This window comes from Rhynchophorus ferrugineus, unplaced genomic scaffold, assembly GCF_030347505.1.
Source record: "Rhynchophorus ferrugineus isolate W39M unplaced genomic scaffold, kcgeb_rfMv2 rfM2, whole genome shotgun sequence".
NCBI lineage: Eukaryota > Metazoa > Arthropoda > Insecta > Coleoptera > Curculionidae > Rhynchophorus > Rhynchophorus ferrugineus.
In genome coordinates, this window is record NW_027472581.1 from 48,538,248 (window position 1) to 48,560,819 (window position 22,572).

Sequence of the window (22,572 nt, forward strand, 5' to 3'; positions counted from 1 at the left end):
GTTTTTTAATGAACTTTTTAGAGTAGTTATTGAAATGTTAATGCCAGCTTAGAGGTCAGAAAAAAGTCCACATATTTCTGAAAGTTATTACGGTTGACACAAAAGCATTTAATGGGAAAATCACACTTTTAAATTTCAAAAGAGTGTGCCAATCGAGCCATGCTGCTTCAGTATAAACAAGTGTTAATCAAAAAGGCACTAAGTCTGGTTAGTACGCTGCACGCGGCAGAAATTTCCATTGGAGCTACAACAGTGTGTCCTTCACAACCCTTGCAATCTATATTCGAGTGTTCTCATGTCTCGGTTTTAACAGCTTATAATACACATCTTGCTGTTCCTATCATAAGCACAGCATGACATTCAGATGAGAAATATTATGCAGCGTCGATATAGATGGCAATCACCTTTTTCTTCACCGGTCACAATACGCCACAGATAAATCCTTTTTTTTTTCGGAAAACAATGAATCCGCAATGTAGAAATATTTCGCCACTTTCAGTTAATTCGTATGGTAGCCATTCTTTCTTCTGGATCACTCCCATGCCATTTAAAAGTCTGAAAACTGTTGATTTATAAATTGCTAAGCTGTATATAAATTTTTTTTTAAGTTTGGGCTTGGTTCTCACCCGATAGGCAATTCATTGTCCTTTACTTTTTTGACACTTCAGATTATCTTTTGATACTGACAGTAGTATCGCCAGATTTAAATAAAAAAATTAAAAACTAGCAATGGGAGTATGATGGAGTGCCATCACCACAAGTGTTTGATGGGCTTCGGGGCAGATTTCTTTTACTTCAGCGGTAAGTTAATTTTGTATATTTTTATATTTATGTTTAACGTTTGGAAAATATATTGTTGATAATTAATATTTTTAAACCGTCTTTGAGTACTTTCTCAAAGTGCAAAGCTTAAAGTTTAAAGTTTATGAAACGTGTTATATATATGATCCATAATCATCGAGTTCCGGGTCCTAGTTATAGCATATATAATATATGAATCCTGTAATGTTTGTAACAAAAACTTTTCATTTACTAGAAAACTATATCGTTTTAATGGATAGGAGTACCGCCACATTACGCCACCCGATGCTACACATATCTTTTATATCTTTTATATCATATTATTTGCGCTATATAACATATATATTTATTCTTCACAGGGTTATTAGAGGGCGTAACTAGAAATGTTGACCACGTAACTAATGGATCATGCGCTTCAAGTGTTACGTTGGTAAGATTTTTAAAAATGTTTTTCATTTACGTTGACTGTATTATTCATTTCGTATTAATGTAATTAACATCATTTATATTTCTTAAGTTATTTAGAATAAGTTTATATATGAGATATCAAAATCAAGTAACACATATGAAGATTCATACAGACTAATATAAAAAGTTATCGAGTCGAAAGAACATTTTAATCGAATAATTAATTTTCTTATCTTTTTAGGGGAAATAAAACAGCACTTTCCGGTCTATAATATCGTAAATGGACTTTATTAAACGAGTCAATTTATATCCTAAGTATAACTCCAGTGGAAAATGAAGCCATTTATAGCAATGCCGTTTAGTTTACGTCTTCGGCAGTTAAAATTAACGACGAATACGTTGGCTGAATGAAGTAATGTACGGATTTAATTAGTAAATATATCACCATACAGAGTTGGTCTTATTCTATATATATATATATATATATATATATATATGTATGTATATGTATATATATGTATGTATATGTATATACATATACATATATATATATATATATATATATATATATATATATGTATGTATATGTATACATACATATATTCCATCATTCCCACATTCTTTATAAGTTAATCCAGTAATGGAAATTATATTTTACGTTCTTATTTTTATTCATATTTGCTGAATGCAGGTATTATTATGACTGTGATATGTGTTTCTGGGTGATGTTATATCTCGCAACTATTACGGCCCTGGCTATCGCGGCCATGTATTTGAAGATTGACTGAATGGTATAACGGATGAGATGGGTTTAGTCTGTTTTAAATAGGTAAAAATATTGTTTCTAATAGCTCTATAAAATAAAATAGATTTAAAAATAAATTAAAAGTAGTTTCTGTTTTAAATCCTTCAATTTTTAATAAATGTCGCAACTGGTAGATCTGGGTATATTATAAAGCTATTCTCTTTTGAATTCATTAAGTTAACCAGAGTCAAGAGAATTATTAATAAATAAATGGCTTGAAGTGGCAATTGCTCTGCAGTTACTCAAAACGTTTTTTTTGATGTAGCTAAGTGAAGTTTTGGCAGAATTATGACAGTTGCAGCTGTAACTAATTCCGCTAATCATAAACTATTACAAGTAGAAAACATTCAAGGTTTAAGAAAGTGGCCTAGTCCGTGGATTGTCGGTACAAACAGCTCGGTGCAGGATATAGGGCCACCAAAGGCGGACTGAAGTTTCTGTGAACTAATATAATCTTCTAGAAATAGGGCAGAAGCTAGCAGTGCAAGGCGTATGACCACCAAAGGTGTATTACAGTAGTTCACTTTCTTATTCGCGAGCCATGAAAATATGGAGTCGCCAAAACTTGGGAAATCATTCTATATAGGGATACCATAGAAAGTTAAGTAGAAAAAGTGTCGTTCAGATAAGAAACTTACACAAAAATAATTTTATAACGATGATTTAGAAAGTAGAACATTAATCTGTGAATATGCAAAAGCCCACTATATGAGGGCAACAATTACGGGTAGTTTCACCAATGATAATATTCGGTATAAAGTACACACAATTTTGTAAAATCAACAGCAGTGTATAATTGGTAAATATTGATGAATGAGTCTTATAAGATATATCAATAGTTAAGTTCGGATGATCTTATTAAAATATAATTTTATAAAAATGTAATAATAAATTTCAAGTTATTAATTATTAAGAAACAGTAAGAACAGAAGTCATAAAAGTAATAGCCGGAAAAATAAATAAAAACAAAGAACAAGCGAAGTTCGCCTAGTCAGCAGCAACTTTGAGAATTAGATAAGACGTAGCGGCTATAAATTCTACTTGTGCGAATAGGATCCGACCGGAAGAGGAAACCAAAAGCGGTGACGACATAACTTCACATAACAGGCACCAGCATCGTGTAAAAGATCGGAGTTTTGAACCTGACGATCTGATACGACTAAATATGGCATTTTATATATACATGACGTTATTAAATTTCAGTCTAAATCAAAAGTTATTAATTCAGTTAGTAATAAAATTGAAGTCAGACACGGTAGAGGTAAATTGTTTGACGTCAGCTTCAAAACTAATTTTCCTAGAGTGCTCCTGCATGTAATATGTTATTATGGAGATACAAAATTTAATTTTAACTTCTTAAAAGTTTGTTGTGTGTTTGTATCATTATATTTCATCATAAAAATAATCTAGTATATATGACTCTATTTTTGTTATTATATTAGGAGTACAAATTATTTCGATTAATTTCGGTTTAAAAATAGGCCAAGTTAGGAATCAATTTTATAGTTCTATAAATCTCTGACCTACGAAATAGCGCTATGCTAGTCGTAATAAAAAATAATCAGGAGGAATAGCGTCCGAAAAATAGGATCGGTGGTGTTCCAAATATTATTTTGCTATCTTTGTAATCTTTATATGGTATCTTTATTTGTATTCCGATCTTTTTTAAAGAAAAACATATAAGTTATATTAAAGATAATGTTTATTCATGTTTATTTAGTTTTGTCAAAAGTAATTCCCACATCCTTGTAAAGGAATGTTGCCTTATCCTATATATTCGAAATATTAAAAAGATTAAGCTCTGTTATGCGCAGATTTTCGACTCATTTGTTCACTGTTGGTTCTGAAAGAGATATATTATTTTAGGACTATTGAAGTTATCACCAACAAAACTACTTTTTCAATGGTTTTGTATATAACGTATTATATAGACCCAATTTACAAATATCTATCAGTATTTTTTTAGATATTGAACCTGTTTTTGACAAAATGATTGGAATAGGTGTAGTGTAGTGAGATCCTTTTTTTACTGCTTTTTTAATTAATCTTCTAGATCACGTTATGTTGATATATTTTTATTATGTTTCGAGAAAAAGTTGTGGTTCGGAATGGCAACTTTATTAACTACTATAATTCCTTTTCATATTTTTTATATTTGCCTTTCATAGTTTTATTTAGTTTGTTAGGCAACCAAAATACACACATTTCAGCAAAATTACTATTTCTTCCAAATTGTTTCCACGCTAATAATTTCACTAATAAATATAGTTATCTGCTTATATAAAATATCATTCGAGCTTTTGTATATAAGTATTAAATATTTAAAATATGTGCTAATAAAAAATCGGCATATTGCCTCAACTCATTAATATATTGAAGTAACAGCATTGACGCTTTTGTCGAATCTGGACTATCCCGAAAAAGTTTTTTGGGTAACAGTAGTTTCAGCCAAATTTAATTTATTCCCAAGAAGCTTAATATTCATTTTATCACAATTTTGTTTCTAAAATAAAATAAATCTTACTGAATTGGTTGGTGCAGTAGCTAAGGAGAGAGTATGGTACTACTACTGTTGTTATAGTCACGAGTTCGAATCCATGCCCACGGATGTTTTAGTCAATGACCAATTAGTAGGATTAATATCGAGGACAGTGGTTTGGAGCCTACGTTAAACAGTAAATTCAATTCAGATAAACCCTCGTTGGTAAAAAGGAGTCTTTTTACGGAACTTCGTTGACTGGTGCAGTTACAGCGTATCAATGAATTCTTGGTGGCTTTGTCTACCTAATCCTATCGGTTATTATATTCGGTAGATGCAAGCATCTGGCAACCCCTTGTAATATGTTGTATGTGGTGTAAGTAATATTTATTGTTTCACAGTTTCGATATCTATACCTAGTTTGTAGATATCGCAACAAACTTGTTTTTATTATATGTTTCGTGATTCTCTTTTTTAGCAACCAGTGTATAAAAGATAAGTCTTTGAACTATTTTTTGTCATAAAAGTTTAGTTGAAATAATGCACCAAATAAATGAACGATTAATTGATTGTTAATTAAAATTATTAATTTTTCAATTACATGTATATATTAACTTGTATAATAATATATTTATGATTAAATAAGAAGATGTTAGAGAAGTTTTAACATTATTTTTTATTATCATACACCTAAAGGATATTTAGGGGTTAAAGAAAAGGAAAACGCAGAAGTAGGTGGCGGTGACAAAAGGATCTCCTAACGATTTCCATGCCAACTCCCTTAAATATATCTGTAACTAAAAACAACGGAGGGTATCTAGGAGAAGAATGATGGGGTGGCGTAGTCTTTTGTTTACGCTTGGCAAAGCAGCCTACTTAGATGCTCCTCTTTTTATAGACTTCGCACACACAAGCGCCCACACGTATTCACACAAGAATTGTCTTTATAATGGGCCTATTGTGTTAAGCTCTTTATTTATGTCGCCACGGTGTAACTTTTAGAGGTTACCTCGATATGGTGTTATGACAAGATAACATATTGATAATAATATATTGAATATGGGATTTAATTGCGAGGGAATTTTTCATATACCAGTTTCATAATCCTTGTTATTCAGAACCATGTTGTTGCCGCAAAGTTAGACTAAAAGAAGCAGATTAAGTTATGTAAAATTTGTTGAATATTTTAAATATCATTTTTTAAAATGGTTCTGAACTCAAAAGTTTTATTTTAATGATCCTAAAGGTAGGAATATATTTCAGTAGGATCTCTTCCTATCGTTCATATCATTTGTTTTGGCTAATGACATATTTTTATCAGTTTTCGGAACTATCGACTGAAAACAATTGAAGCAGCCAATAGTGACAACTAGTAAATAGTCAAAAAAATAACGAATGGAAATAACAGTCGCCAATTCAGTCAAATGCAAATGCCTTAGCTGTTTTTCTATTCGTGATAACAGACGAAGATGTACAAATTTCTTTCCCTATTAACTTTAAGAGAGGAAACGATGGGGATAATTGTTTGATTCTCTGTGCTGTATAGAGCGGTTCATTTTAAATAAAATAATCGACAACTGGAAGTGTGAAAAAAGTAATGTAATTTTGTTGCCAAATATGTTTTTTGGTATTTTCCTAATATTTAGAAAGTAACAATATGAATAATAAAGTGAAGGGTTTATTTCTATTTCATTCCAACGTGTGCTCACGAATGTTTTTAGCAATTAACTTAATATATAATCCAGCAATTAACTATTCTTTGTGCAAGAATAGTTAATTGCTGGATTATATAACGTTCAAAAGAACAGTTTTATTTTATGTATGTTATGTTGAATTATGGAAAACTATTTTAATATTTTAAGTAATTGACTTGTTTGTAAAGAGAAATGGATTATTGACCACTAAATATTTGGATAGCATCTTCTCAATCCATCATTCTTTAAGATTATTATTCTTTCAAGCTTTTAATAAAATAAGTTTTAACATCCGAAAGGCTTGAATAAACATCGTGAGACTAAAATCGTGTATCTAAAAAACCTAATAGTTACCAAGATAACTTAGTTTTAAGATAATTTTATATTTTATCGATCAAATTGTTGTTTTTTATAATATACTATATGTTTTTTGAATTTTAAATTACTAACATGATCTATATATAATAACTAATATATAATAAATAAAATATAACATGTATATTTTAACTGTATTCTTAAAATCAAAGAAAGAACACACGGTGGGTCCAGATTATCTTTTTAGGTATCAAAATTAATGAATATTACTAGGTGAAATAAACACTTGTACATTACTGTATCATAACATATTTTTTATGAGGCTATGTTCTTCGGCGTAGCACAAGCTTTCGATAAGGCATGGCAATTGGCCTTATTCATAGCTACAAAAAAATGTTCAAAAACAAGACACTGAACTATTAATATCTTGCATTACAGCAAAAATGTTTAGAGTCAAACAAAAAGAAGCCTACTTTACAATAAAATAATCTGGACCAGGTGTATATCCATAAGGAATAATATTGGTGCAAAATCTTTACTTATTCTACACATGTGGTTATATTTACTGATGACAACAGACAAGTGACAATATTTAGAATTATACCTGTATCTCAGAATGAAACTTGACGCAAAACTTCGCTGGAAGGAACAAATGAAAAGGAAAAGAAAAGAACTGAAGTTAAAATATAGGAGAATGTATTGATTAGTTAAATCACTATTATTAGTATATAATAAATTGATATCATATAAGCAAGTTTTGAAACCTATGTAAACATATGGCATTTAATTAAGAGGATGATCCGCGAAAAGTAATATAACTACAAGTTTATTAGAATATAGTCCTTTAAAGTATTATAGATGCACACATATACTAGAGGGCTGTAATTATTTACATCAAGAGCCTGATATACCGACTGTCACTCAGACTGAAATTACAGGGAGGCATGACGACAGACTCGATTCTCATACCAATACTGAAGTAGTAGAACTCTTGGATAACACCAAAACAGGACACAGACTCAAAAGAAGCAAACCAATTAATTTTGTGTAGTGTAGTGTAGTGAGATGAATTTAATAGAAATACAGCAGTATTAATACATAAACATTGTTACACCAGGGACTAAGATAGAACCGATGGGCCCCCCTAAATGCGTACCTAAATTCAAGTTATTGTGAAAACAAATGGCAGGTTAGCAATATACTAAATAAGCAAATCCATAATGAAAAGACGTAAAAAAATACTACTATATAATGGAAAATTTAAAAAGCATAAATTGATATTAATACTCATTCTAGTGTTTAATAAGTATCAGTAAAAAATAACGTAGCTTTATACATTCGTATAAATAATTTTATGAACACAGCGGCTATAACGGATGTTCTAAACCAGAAATTAGTCCAGTCAGCAGTAAAAACAAAGCTTTTTAAGCTGCAAAATAAAGAAATGAAATTCAATATTTAATTTAACTTTAGAATGAAACAAAAAATATTACTGTGCTCTTTTATTTTTCTTTTATCCATTAAAAGCGTTATTAATTTGAGAAACGAACATAACCGAAAGAAATTATAAAAGTTAATTTTTTTAATCGACATTAATTAGACTCTTACTTTGTCTTTTTTTCCGCCTCCAAATTAAAAATGTTTAATTTTTAATGAGAATAAATTTAAATAATTTGTTTTTAATATCAGCAGCGTACTCTTTGTGCCGCGATCAAGGACGCGTCTCGCGTTCTTGCTGGAATTTCAAATTTTTAATCAAAAAAAGTCTAACGATGAAACGCGCGGGCCTATTGTTTCTTTGACCCCGCTGAATTTATTTTTATTAGGAATGGTTCCATATGCCCGCATTGTTAGCGCTCCTGTAATATTTAACGCATACATAGAATGACAAGGGTAAGTTTGTTTGGCGATATCAAGTGATTTATTTCTTTCTCAACATAAGAATATTCCATTTTGTTACACATGACTTAGCTATATGACTGAGTTGTATTTCATATGATTGTAATACGAGGATCACTATTTATATTTCGGGAATTGGTAACACTGTTGTCATGTAAGTCCATCTCACAGTTCTATCGTAAAGTTGGACATTTTTGACGATATGACGATACTATTTTGTCGCACGGACGCTATTTGTTTATTTTATATTTAGTTAAAAGTTTCGTCTCGGCAAAAAATGGAACTGAATCGTGAACATTTTCGTGCGATGAATTCTTATGATTTTCGACGTGGATTATCACAACAAGAGTTCATCATTCAAATTAATTTGACTTTTGGCGATGAAACTCCATCAAAAACCACCGTGTAGCGCTGGTTTAGCGCGTGACTTCAATCGTGGTCGTAGTTCGCTGTCCGACGAGTTTCGTGAAGGTCATCCAAAATCGGCTGTTGTTCCAGAAAACATCGATGCTGCGTGCGAAATGATTAAGCAAGATCGTTATGTCACCTACTGTGAGATTGAGGCATCCCTAAGCATTAGTTCCACCAGCATATGTCTCGTGTCGATTGGTGTAAAGAAATACTTCGAAGAAATTCAATCGCGGTACTTCGCAAGACGTTTATAAAATCGTGACAGGTGACAAATCATGGATATATTTATATGAGCACGGAAGTAAGCAGTAGTCGACTATATGACTGTTCCAAGATGATTCAAATGCAACAAAAGTTGCACCAAGCACTTCTAAGAAAATGGTGGCCTGTTTCTTCGGGAAAACTGGTCATATTGTAACAATGTCTCTAGAGGATCGTAGAACAGTAAATTCTCATTAGTACACAACCATTTGTTTGCCAGAAGTCTTCGGTGAAATAAGGAAAATAAACAAGAGACGCCGGATTGTTCTTCATCATGACAATGCGAGCTCTCAAACAAGAGACTATTTGAGCACTCAAAACATCGAATTGATGGGTCATCCGCTGTACAGGCCTGATTTACACCGAATAACTTCTTTTTGTTCCTATACGTGAAGAATAAACTGCTTGGTCAAGGATTCATCGCCCGAAGAAGCTATTGAAGCATTCAAAAATCATGTTTTGTAGATACCTCATTCGGAATGGAATAAATGCTTTGAAAATCGGTTGCAAAATTGTATCGATCATCGTGGCGAGTACTTTGAAAAACAATAAATATTAATTCGCCGCTTAATTATTTGTTTTCTTCTATTCCCAAAATATAAATTGTGACCTTCTAGAAGTAAAAGAATCGTCGATCCAGAATAACTGTGAACTTACATCATCATGACATCGAATATACTACCTATTGCAGTTTGTAAATTTTGTAATATTATACTGTATTTTTCCTTCTCTGAATTGTAATCTAGATAAAATAGTTACAAAGCTCTGTAATGCGTTAGAACATGTAGCCTTATCGCCCGTAAATTTCGAGTTAAACTAAGTAGTTAACGAGTAAGTTATAGAACCAAACCGAGATAATAGAGGCTGCCTATTGCCAGTCAAGTATTATTGGCACTATGAAGTATTTAGTTAAAATGTACTTTCATTGGAAATGATTTTAAACGTATTCCAGCTGCAGTGAATAGTAGTATGGGCACTGTCACTAAAATCTCTCAAAAAGTTAAGAAAAATATAATTTTAGATTAACCAAACCAAATGTTCACTCTATTCGTAGTCAATTTAATGAAAGGTATGAAAAAAGTGAATACCACTTTAAGATATAGTGTTCATTATATCGATAAATCTCACTCACTATAATGATAAATTAATACAATTTCTGTTAAAAATAAACTGTTACTTGGAGCACATTTTCAGAAAATTAAGGAATATGCAGCTTTTTGAGGGACGTCAATCATCGCTGCTCATACATTGTTGCGAGATATAGGTTTTAAGTGGTCTAAAAATAATCCATTAAGAGCGCTGATGGAACTTTTAAAATTTTTTTTTAAAAGAATGACATTTGTGAAAGCATATAATCAAATTGAAGAAGTTTCATTATATAATTTCGTACTCCTAAATGACATTCCTAGGGCCCACTGATCATTAGACAACAAAAGTTGATGGAAAAAGGCAAAAGGTAGAATAATATAGCTGGCACTATTTTATAATAAGTAATGTTGGTCATAATATTTTTAATAATTATTAATATTAATAATAATTTAATGTTGATGTTGGAAACAGGCACGGTTTTGTTCCTTGAGCTGAGTTAGTGTTTATCTCTGAAGCCAAAGAGAACTGCCATAGTGACATGAATAAACTGTTTTTCGTTTGGTTCGGACATTAATTGTTGTGAGGATGAAAAACTTCAGAGGAATCATCAGTTATTATCATCGACAATGTTCCATACCACAGCAATGGTGGAAGAGATTCTAACAAGGGGATCGACAAAAATCGTAATTAATGGTAAAATGGGTATTATATTGTTAATTATGAATTAAATTCAAGTAAAAGCCAAAGGATTGGGGGTGTGAATGCTGTCAACAGATCAGAATTTTGGACATTTAAGACTTGTATATTTTCATCATTATAATGCAACAACACCATTAGTTGTTAGCATTTTCTTCATAAAACAAATCCAATAAATTTAAATAGTATCCACTCTACTAACATTTCGAGGACATATCTTGAGTAGATTAAGACTCTACGAGAAAAATTAATATTAATAAGAACATTGCACTCGACAGGGCTTATTCTATCAAAGTAGTATAATAGAGTAACTTATACTTTCTACAATCTTTGTAGAGAGTATACTTACTATTATAACTAACTAACTATTCAAAAATAAATTTTTCCAATATGTTATCAATTTAGTCCTTCTTAGTTCCGAGATTATTGAGTTTTGAAATTAGCCATTTGTTTTCGTGATGCCTACTTGAATAGTCAAGAAATTAAGAATCCAGTTACTGTAAATTAATCGCAAGAAAACGTTATGCTGGCTATATAGATATTTTGACTTATGTGCTCATTTCCTGTAAACTTCAGGTATTAATTAGTCATAGATAAGCAATCTATCGATTTTAAATTTTCAACTGAATAAATACGATCATATCAACTGACCATTCGAGAGATAAGAAATATCCATGTTGATTTTTGTTTAATCGAATTTAAACATAAACTTGTTTCTCAAGCTAAAATGTCTCTGTCCGATATAGAACCGATTTAGATTACATCAGAGAGTCTACTCCGGTAACTCCGGATTGTTTAATAAATTTACATGTCCTACGCAAATTCTGCGATAACAAAAGCAAATTGTAAAAACGAAAATTTGGTATATTATTGAGAGCTTGTATGGTCTCTGCTTTGATTAACGATATCTATTGTTGAAAATGCAAAGTATCAATAAGAGCAATTGCGAAACCTAAATACGTTGGTTTCGAAGGTTTTGATACCCCCACATAAAATGGAGCTTTACAGTTTGAAATTTGGTACTGGTGGTGTTATTTGTTATATACAGATGCTAACGCTGGAATGCTCATCAAATATTTTGGATGATGCTGGCCACCTATGTATCCCAATTGGCAGTTTTGGCTTCAATTATTGGAAAGTGGTAATTTTTATGTTAGTAACGAAAAATTGCCTAAAGGACCAAAAAAATCTCCAACTAAATTCTCAAAGTGCTTAGCAGTTGATCAACTCTTTCTAGATACGATGATGATATAGATGACGTATTCTGACTTGTGGCGAAAAGTGTAAAAGAGACCAGCAACAGCAAGTAATGGGCGCAAATTAATTCTCTTGAATGACAAAACTCTACGATTTAATGGAGTATTGAAGAATACAATGTTGCAACTCTTATAGGAAGGTCAGACGCAGACAACATTCTCGCTAGATATACTGCCTACTAATTTACATTGTTCCGATCAATTCAGTATGGTTTGGTCGGCACATGGTCTCGAAATGCTAAAGAAGTGCGAAAATAGACCGATGAATGGATAGAGGCCAAAGCAATATCTTTCATTTAACATGATATAGTCATATAGTCAAAGTCGTGTTGTTAAGAAGATAGAAGCAAATTGCAGAAAATGACGAAAATATATCTATATTATTATATAATATCTCAATTTTTCTCAATAAATGCCTTGGTGATCAGATCATTTCAATATAATCAGAATCTACAGCTAATCTACAGATATAGTGGTGGCTTTAATCATTAATTTAATTTACTTTCATGACTTGAATAAGTTACACCACGTATACTTACAAATATTCATTTGATTCGCTGTCATTATAGTTCAACAGAAACCACCAAAACTCAATGTCAACTGATGTTATATACAATTGTTTATAGACTATATTGATGTATAGACAATTAAAGATTTATCATTTTTCCATTATTTAAATTAATGTTTAACTAAAATAATTAGTATCAATCAGTTTATTTCATTCTTTTTCTGTTCGTAATATTTTAAAACAATTCAGTGGTCAAAACAAATATTGTTAATTACGGCATAACTCTATTTAGGCCGCCTGTGGTGTGGACTTAACAGCAACACAATGGCCATTTCACAATACCGCATTAAGCAACCATCAAATGCAAATCTCAGTAGCACCATTCGCATAGTTTCTGCCTAATAAGTAAATCGATTAGTGTACAAAACTAATTTCGCGTCTGTCCGAAACAGAACGCTTTCCGACATTTTCTCGTAGTTGCTTAATGAAAGGTATTTCGCCTGTTGATTAAACGTTTTCGATATCGTTTAAATGAAATGCTCCTAAATATTTTTGCTTGTGATTTTTTTTTTCTTAATATAAAGATATAAATGGTTGGTAGATAGTCCTAAGGGTGATTTAAGATTATACGCCATTGTTATATGTATGGTGAAAATGGGAAAGGGGTGATTTATTATGAGCTATTGTGACTGAAACAATAGATGATGGATTATGACATTTTGTATGACGTTTTCCAACCCAGCTTATTTTTCTGTTTCTGATCTATTTGATTTTCCTAGATATATTTTTAATGGAGAAGGTCCATGCTGTTGTTTTATTCACCTAACACTTAGTAATCTAAATGTTATATATTTTGCTATAATTGGCGAAGATTTTAAATCAGTATAATACCATTAACTATCTTTTTGATCTGTTTGATTTTCCTATATATACTTTTGTTAGTGTAGATGGTCCAAGCAATTGTTTTATTCAACATGTAGTGATCTAAATGTGATATGCTTTGCTGTAATTCTCGAAGAATTTAAATTAATAATACTCACTACAATAACAATAAAAACAATATTAAGAATCTCCAAAACAAACATTTCTATTATTATTTAAATGTATTTATTATTTTAAAATAAAATATACGGTTAAGGAAAAAGTTGTTTCGTTTTTCTTATTGATAACCTAATATTTCACACTACAGCGCAATTAAAAGGTTGAAGTTCCTAGTATATTCTAGGAATTGCAGGCGAAAAATTACAAAAATGATCAACCAACCAGTAATAATAACAATCTGATATATTTGAAATTATGATAAGTTACATAAACAAACAACACAGTGGTTGTACCAAAATGTTCTTTACAAATTCAATTACTATGAACGACTGACTAAAATTTACCTGAAAAGGGAGACGCTATTCTATCTGCTAAACGCTTGCCCTCTCTTGTTCCAGTCTATAAACAAATCGATATAAATCCATTTTTCTAGAGACAAGTGGGACAATACCCAGTAAATAAACCATATGGGCCTCATTAGTAAACAGAATTACTTACAGTATAAAGGTGGCGCAATTCGTTTTTTCAGTTTACACATTTTGTGGCATTAATGTTGATGAAAGTTAAAGTATCAGAGTACTCTAGTGTCAGAATTGGTTTCCTAATCTTCATTATGCAAATTTAAATACTTAAGAAGGCTCTCGTCCAGGTGTACCATCGTTTTATTATATCGATTACGAACTTCTTTCTAATAGGGTAAACTGAAATCCCACATTTATGATCTCGTCAAAAAATTATTACATCGCGTATAAAATATTTTTGTGGCATTAGATAAGACTAGATATTAGATAGAGGTCGATACTTGGTTAGTGAATCATGAATTAAAACACCTTGTTAACTAATGCTAAAAATTTTAATGGACCAATTTATAAATCTTTGCTGAAATGAAACGAAACCGAGTAATTTTTAAAACAAATGATTACGGGTTATGAAAAGTGGATCATGTTCACTAGTAATGTGTGAAAATTTTTCCGACGATTGTTTTGGCAAAGTTCGCTTTGGCAACAATAGAAGTGATGCCAAGTGTATGAGGATATTACATTTATTTATCGCAAACTGCTGGCCGAACTATTAAATCGGCTTCCTTTTAATAAAAGACAATGTAACTAAAGTCGGTTAAAAAGTGTCAGAAAATTGACCAATAAAAAGGTTTTCCTTCCAGGAAACTCTAGACCATCCATATATTTAGGGTTTAGGAAAAAATTGAGAGAGATTGACTGAGAAGATTTGATGCATCCGCCTTAAAGATGGCTTCAAAATAAGCTTAAAATACTGAAATTGACTTATTTTCGACCAGAAATTTCAATTTCTTTATTTACATTCCAACAGAGATGATATTATTTGCAATGAATGATGAATTTACCAGGAAACGACAAAAGATCGTTGATAAAACTACATTCATTCTCCAGTGAGAATTAGCTGTTGAAACTGAAGACCTTGGAAATATGTTTTGATGACAGCTAACTCTGATTGGAGCTTCAATAAGTACCTATTACTATGCAAAATGTTGGGAGGGCGGTAAATCTGACAAATATTGTGTTAGTATTGATGCATTAATACGTGTTTAATCTACAAATCGTATCATTTTTTGAATCACGTTGCTGAATAATTCTCCTAGAACGTTTAGTTAAATTATATCTTGATTATAGATCACTAGATAATTAATCTAAAAAATAAAAGGGACCTTATCTTACCTACTACACACATACTTAGTTACAGCGTCATCTCTAAGTAAAGAGTAAATTCATCATATTTATTAAGCCTATTGCAAGAAAAGACACGATAAATGGACTATTCCACTCCATCAAATACTATTTATGGTGATCAAAAACAATGACCAGTAAACTCAAAAAGATTTGCTGATGTGAAAAATGTGGAAGTTCTGTGAGAAAGGTGGAACGAAATGATTTTTTCTTTAGTAAAGCAGAGTAATGAAATAAGTCAAGTAAAACAGTGAAGTTAGTTAAATTTTTGGACCAAAAATTTCAGTTTCTTTACTTACTTATAAACAGAGTTGGAATCATGATTTTACCAGATAAATGATAAAGTACCATCGATAAAACTACATATGCTTTGACAAATGTTAAAAAACCGAAACTCCTTTTTCCCCAACCCATTTTTATTATTGATTTGAAAATATGTTTTATGGAAATCAACGCTGGTCTATTTAATTTATCATAATGTGTTAAAATGTGTTTTCTCTTTGTAATAATATATCTAAAAGCATCAGATGTATCTAAATATGATAATTTGATTAACGAGGACAACTGATGCATTAAAATTATTACGCAGGTGACAAAATTATCAATAAGAAATAGAAATTCAGATGCTGCACTGACCCAATTTATATTCTTCTGACACTACGTAAGATATTTGATATATATGACATTCGGGCATTATAAATCACCACTTCCAAAGGAAATCACTTCTACAAGTTAACATGAACGAAGAAAGTTCTAGGAAAAATTTTTGGAAGTATTTCAAAAAACTTCGAGCTATAATTACAACTAAACTACAAGGCACTAACCGATGAATCGAAATGTAAATGATCTAATTGAATTAATAAGCCATAATACAAAATATAATAAAAAGTAAAGTTGGGAGATATGAAGAGACCAGTGTAATTATCCAATAAATTAATTACCAAATCTCATAAAACTTCTCACATTGACTTAATGTTTTATATGTTTCATGTCTTTATATTTTTGACACCGTTCTGCTAAGTATTAAAAGAGTAATGAAGAAAAATATATAAAAATTTGGTGGCTGATAATATAATGCAACCACAAAAATAGAATACACAAAAATTAGTTAAACAATTGACTGAATACATGGAATATAAAATAATTCCACAAGCCTTAAAATATAGAATATATTTTACAATCACACGTCACTAAATACATTAAAAAATGTAATTTAATGAGAACGACGTGATAGACTAAACTGATCGAGAATCTTGACAAAGGAAAATGCGATATAGGTATAGTTAATTGGAGCAGACATTACCAACTTTTTATGATTTTATTACTGATTTATAGTAAAATTGTTTATAAACATCATAGAAAATAATAAGGCGATAAATGAAAAACTACCAGTATAACCCTTTTCAAGACCGTATACAATACCGGATACCGAATTGTTATTGTACAGTTTGGATAATTTTTAACATTTATATATTTAGTTTGTTTATATTTAAAGTAGATAGAGAGTATTATAATTTTAAGTGCAATTTTCAATATATATTATTATTGCTGTTGTCGATAATATGAAGATAAAACACAAGACAACACTGCAGGAATGACGCACATGAATGGGAGGCACAAACACGTGGAATGAGATGAATAGGTGCAATGACATACCGAACTCCTCGCTTTGCGTACCTTAGACGACCCTATCTCCCTGGTACTGATGCCCATCTTTTTGTGCTGACGCAGCTGTACCGGGTAGATAATCTGGTAGTAGTGGGAACCAATGTTGCGCACCATCTCTTGATTTTGCGTGTACTCACGCAGCAGTCTTTCAACTTCACCTGTAACAAAAATAATATTGAACAAACATATTTGAAAACAATATAATCTTTGGATTTTCTATTGATATGTTCTTATTATTTATAAGAGATAGCGTTACTCAGAGTGTGTATGAACGTATTATTGACAAATGATAATGACGCTCGCGAGATATCTTGAGCGTTCATAATTTTGTGGGTAGCCTATGGAGTCGTAGCGATTAGTTGTTACAAATATGCACCATTCGTGGTGCGCTCGGCTTGATATAATGTGATACAAACTTTCATGATTCTGTCATATTTTCCTATTCCCCATTGATTTTTCACTTTAGTGTTGACCATAACCTTACTTCCTGCATCTTTCGTGGACAATGTATAGCTTTATGTTAATTGCCTAGTAATAATCGTATTGAACTATTTCTCCAGTTACAATTGTATCGAAACTTTTCAAGAAAATATTACTCAAGTGAATAAGTTCAACAATGAAACAAAGCAATCTAATTCCAGACTATCAGTTTGGATTAGGACAAAACATATTCAACAATCGACCAGTTCCAAAGAATAACGGATATCATTGAGCGTTCTTGGGAAGAAAATAAATATGCTCTGCAATTTTCCTAGGCGTAGCACAAACCTTCGACAAAGTTTGGCACCAGGTCTTTATATATAAATTAAACAAAATGCTGCCAAAGCAATTTGTAGATATTAACATCATATATCTCCAATAAAATCTTTAGAAGAAATAAGCAAGAAGAAAAATATTCTGAACTAAAAGAAATAGAGACAGGGGTACATCAGGGCAGCATCTTGGGACATATCCTCTATTTTCTTTATACTAGTAACATATCAAAGCTCGAGAGAATTACGATAGCTACATTTGCTGATGATACAGTACAGTTAGCAGTGGGCAAAACTCAAGAAGAAACGTAAGTCAATAAAGAGAGTAACCTGCAAGCAACTAGCAATAAACTAATAGACTGGTCCAAACAATGGAGAATTAAATTAAATGAGCTACAAGCAGTTCCTATTAATTTTACCAACAAAAAAAAATAAACAACCCACCACTTTTGGTGTTACATTAAATGGTCCATTCAACTATCGATCAAGTGCACAGAGTAACTGCGGCTATTGAAAGAGCGTTTGAAGAAAAGAAATACTGCCCTGCAATATTCCTAGATGTCTCACAAGCTTTTGATCGGGTTTGGCATTTGGGATTAATCTGTAAGATAAGCAAATTGTTACCGCGTAACAATTGTCAATTGCTGGAGTCATATTTAATCGGAAGAAAATTTAGAGTATCGCACGAAATGGCGTTCTCGACATTTAAAAATATCTCGGCTGGAGTTCCACAAGGTAGCGTCTTAGGACCTCTCCTGTATCTACACTGCTGACATTCCAACAACAAAAGAAACACTTTTTGGAACCTTTGCTGATGACACAGTTATTATGGCAAAAGATATATCTCTGCCTAGGGCAATAGAAAAAGTGCAAGTGGCAGTGCTAATTGCCATAGGAATTGGCCGAGTTCAAAATAAAATATAAACAGCTATATTGACTATTGGACGAAAATCTAAAATGCCAATTCACAATTTATAATAATATATTCAGACCAATAGGGTTATATGGTATGGTACATGGGATAAAAATTTTTAAAAAATCAGGTATTGGATATCACATTGCATAACAAGGAAATGAAGATTTGCACAGTGACGTAGAAATGCCTATAGACAAGGAAGAAATTAGAAGGTTCGGTGGGAAATATGAGGCCAGAATAGGGAACTACTGATTGTTGATGCATAGACTATAGTGTGTAAATTGTAATAATAATTGTTAGCAGTAAATTAATGGTTAGTCTAGAAGCCTAGTTTTAATAATAAAAATTTGTTTAAAAAATGATAATCAAGTCGACCAATTAATCTCAATGAACTCAATTAATGTTTGTGTTCCTCACAAAAGTTCATTCAACAGCTGAGTATAAAAGTACTATTAAATAACCACATTCACTAAATTGGCGTCTCAATGTCCTAATGTAATACTCTGATGTTATCATGAAAACTGAAATCTAGAACAATGAAATCTTGAAACAAGAACGAAACCAATCAGGAGCTCGAAAATAGAGACTGTAGCAACAAAGAACATAATATTGGTCTCTTTTATATGATCTACAAAAATATCAATGTACAGATGCTCGATATTATCAAAAGAATGTGGATTATATACAGAGCTCATATTGCCGTTTGGACCAATCAAAACGTCACAACGCCGCATTACTAGATCACCGAAGGCTACTACAAATCGGAAGATATAACATAGGTGCTCAAACGAGTATAAATCCGAAAACGAACTACGTTGTGGTCATAAAGGTCAAGTCCATATATGCTCCTCATCAGAATAATAGCTTGAATTCACCAGATACTTCGCCTATGAAATTGTGTGGTTACAAAACACAACTAATTTGTGTAAATGATATTTTTACTATTTTACAAAATAATATAATAATATAATATAATATAATGTATATATACAAAAAGGTTAAATAAAATATAATGTCATTTCTTTCTAATGTGTTTAATGTCGAATATAGGTGTGAACACCAGAGGTAGAATTAGTTTATTAATTTTTTTTCAGAAATTTCTATGTAAAAAATGAACCTTCATTTGATGGGTCATTTGTTGTAAAGTTTGTGAAATCCTTTCAAAAACCGAGGTAGACCGACATATATTTCTTTTTGTGACATGGTTACAGAACTGTCTTAAACCATTTACATAAGAATTCGATATCGAAGAAAGCTTGATACTTGAATTTCATATGAATTTACAGTGTGAAGTGTAATGGTTTGTATATATGAATCGCTTCTCAAACGAAAATTAAAAATATTTTAACCAATGTTCATTGACGATGAAACGAATTGTCATGTACAACAATAATATGAAGCTTTAAAAATGGTAGCAAAGCCCACACTGGCGCGAAGGACGCAAAAGTGACGAAAATAATAATTGCTCATTAGGTTTTAAAAATAGAAAAATACATGTTAATTACTTAACATAACATAACTTTTTTTTTTACCTAAACCAAAGACAGCGATAGCAATCATAATGCTATGGATTACAATTGATATGTCAAACATATCAATTCATGTTCAACATAGGAAAAGAGGTCAATGAATATCTGTATGTTACATCTATATGTTAATGCATGCATATCAGTATATTCATTCTGCAGTAAGAATTGGCTTTCGAAAGTGAAGAATTTAGAAATATGTATCCATAATATTTAAGTCTAATTGGATCTTCATTCATAAGCTTGCAGTTGTAGGGAGCTAAATATAATAAATATTGTGTTAGTTTTGGTGTATCAATACGTGTTTCGCCTAGAAATCAAATCGTTTTAATCGTGATTCTAATTTCAGTATGACTATAACTCAAATTTCTGAATAGTTTGTCCTAGAAAGTTTAGTCAAATTATATCTTGATTATATATAATTAGATTACGAATATAAAAATAAAAGGGATCTCACCCTATCAACTTAATAGCGCCCATTATTGGAATAGTAAACTCCTCATTTTTATTATATTTCAAACAAAGACACGACAAACTAGTGATAATTATGCCAGGTGTATCTTTTCCACTCCATCTATGGTGATAAATTCCATATGATCTGATTTAGAAGCAGGTCTATTTTTGTAAAAATATGGAACTATTGACCAGTTAACTCAAAAAGTTGTGCAGTTATGGAAAATGTGGAAATTCTATCAGATAGATGGTAATAAGTGATTTTTGCTTTAAAAAAGCACAACAAAGAAGTAAAATAAAGTTAATTTGATTATATGACTGATTTGGTTAAATCCATTGATGGGTATTCCTACTGGATTGAAGGCAAAAGAGCAAAAAACCAAGAGGGAATATCACTTTAGTCAAGCTGGACAAGACCTGATGTCTCAGAGAATGAGATTGTTTCAGAAGTTGGTCACTGGATAGTTGGTAAGCCTAATTATGGTTAATAAAATTGGTTTGATTGAACCTCATATAACAGTTCATCGTACGTAGATACATTTAAATTTTAATAAAATAATAATATAATATAAAATAAATTCAATATATTTTCAATATTGCAATATATTTTCCGAAATACAACATTGATTTTAATTAATACAACTCAGCTTAATCAGCGATATTTCGTCACACATCTTCCCCAAACCCCTCGATCGAACGGAATGCAGTGGCGTAAAAAAACTTTTTCAATTTCATTAGCGGGCGGTGAACCGATTTTTCTTCCGGCAGATTATCGTGGCCGGAATAAATTCGAATCGGCGATTGAAACGCGCGCGCCAGACAGTTATGCGGTTTTCTTGCAAATCAGAATCAGTTTTGGGTAAAGTGCGACTCGTTTCGGCTTTTAGTAGGCGCCGTTAATCAAACATGGATTCCAATTTGCCGCATTCGGGCGAGCGTAAACGCTTTGATTTACCGTTACCGTAGTCATAAAAGTTTCTGGTAGAAACATTTTACGTTTTTTCTGCTGTGTTGTTCAACAGATGCCTCCAAGAACATTTGTCTACACACATTTCGATAACATAAAAGTAAATGGCGATACACTAAAATAATGATGAGTCGTAAACGTTATCGTTAAGGCAATCTTGGAATATGATAAAATGCATTATGTCTATGTTTTAACTCTGAATTTTTTATTTCTAAAAAAATAAAATATAGATAAGAAAGTATATGTTTAGCAAATAAAAGATGCCCCTTTAACAAGTATTAAGTGTTACTAGCGCAGTGTCTCAGATCTCATACAAGAGATAAATAACACTTGTTTGTTATCACATTTTACAAGGACATATTTTTCTATCCAATTAGTATTCAAACTTTAATTTACCAATAATAATCAATATAAAAAATGTAACTAAAAACCATGCTTTTGGAAAATACAGGAAAAAGTAACGGTTGGTATTGAAAAATCCAGACGGTAGTTTGCAATGTTTGCTTTCCTTCAGGCTTGAAAATGATATGTCTTTGCCAAATTAATCTCAGCCATACACTTTTAATTGACATTTTAGGTACTGCAAAAATAAGAATTATCTGGATTTCAGGTTTCGTTAATACCATTTTGAAACATGAAGCATGGGGAATTTTTTAATACATTTTTTTATTATATACTAGTGTCAGATATTAGACTACAATTTACTCAGTTAATCATGTTTTTGTCATAACAGAATAAAGGGAATACTTTAAAAATTATATGGTATTGTTAGTAAAACTTGTATTTAGAATATTTTCAATAGAATATGAGAAATATATTTTATACATAACATTAATTAAATTAATAAATGTGTGTATATTAAAACATATTTAAATAGATGCAAACTATCTCAAGAACTAGGACTCACAACTTTTTAAAATTATA

At 31.2% G+C, this 22,572-nt stretch overlaps 1 protein-coding gene across 1 annotated transcript in view; it reads right to left on the reverse strand.

Annotated features, from left to right (window-relative positions):
• mmd (disintegrin and metalloproteinase domain-containing protein mind-meld) overlaps positions 1 to 22,572 on the reverse strand; it is a 308,125-nt gene that overhangs the window by 224,518 nt on the left and 61,035 nt on the right. The window contains exon 3 of the mRNA XM_076395404.1: positions 17,044 to 17,192. Within this exon, the coding sequence (XP_076251519.1) occupies positions 17,044 to 17,192 (149 nt within the window). The remainder of the gene's footprint in view (positions 1 to 17,043; positions 17,193 to 22,572) is intronic.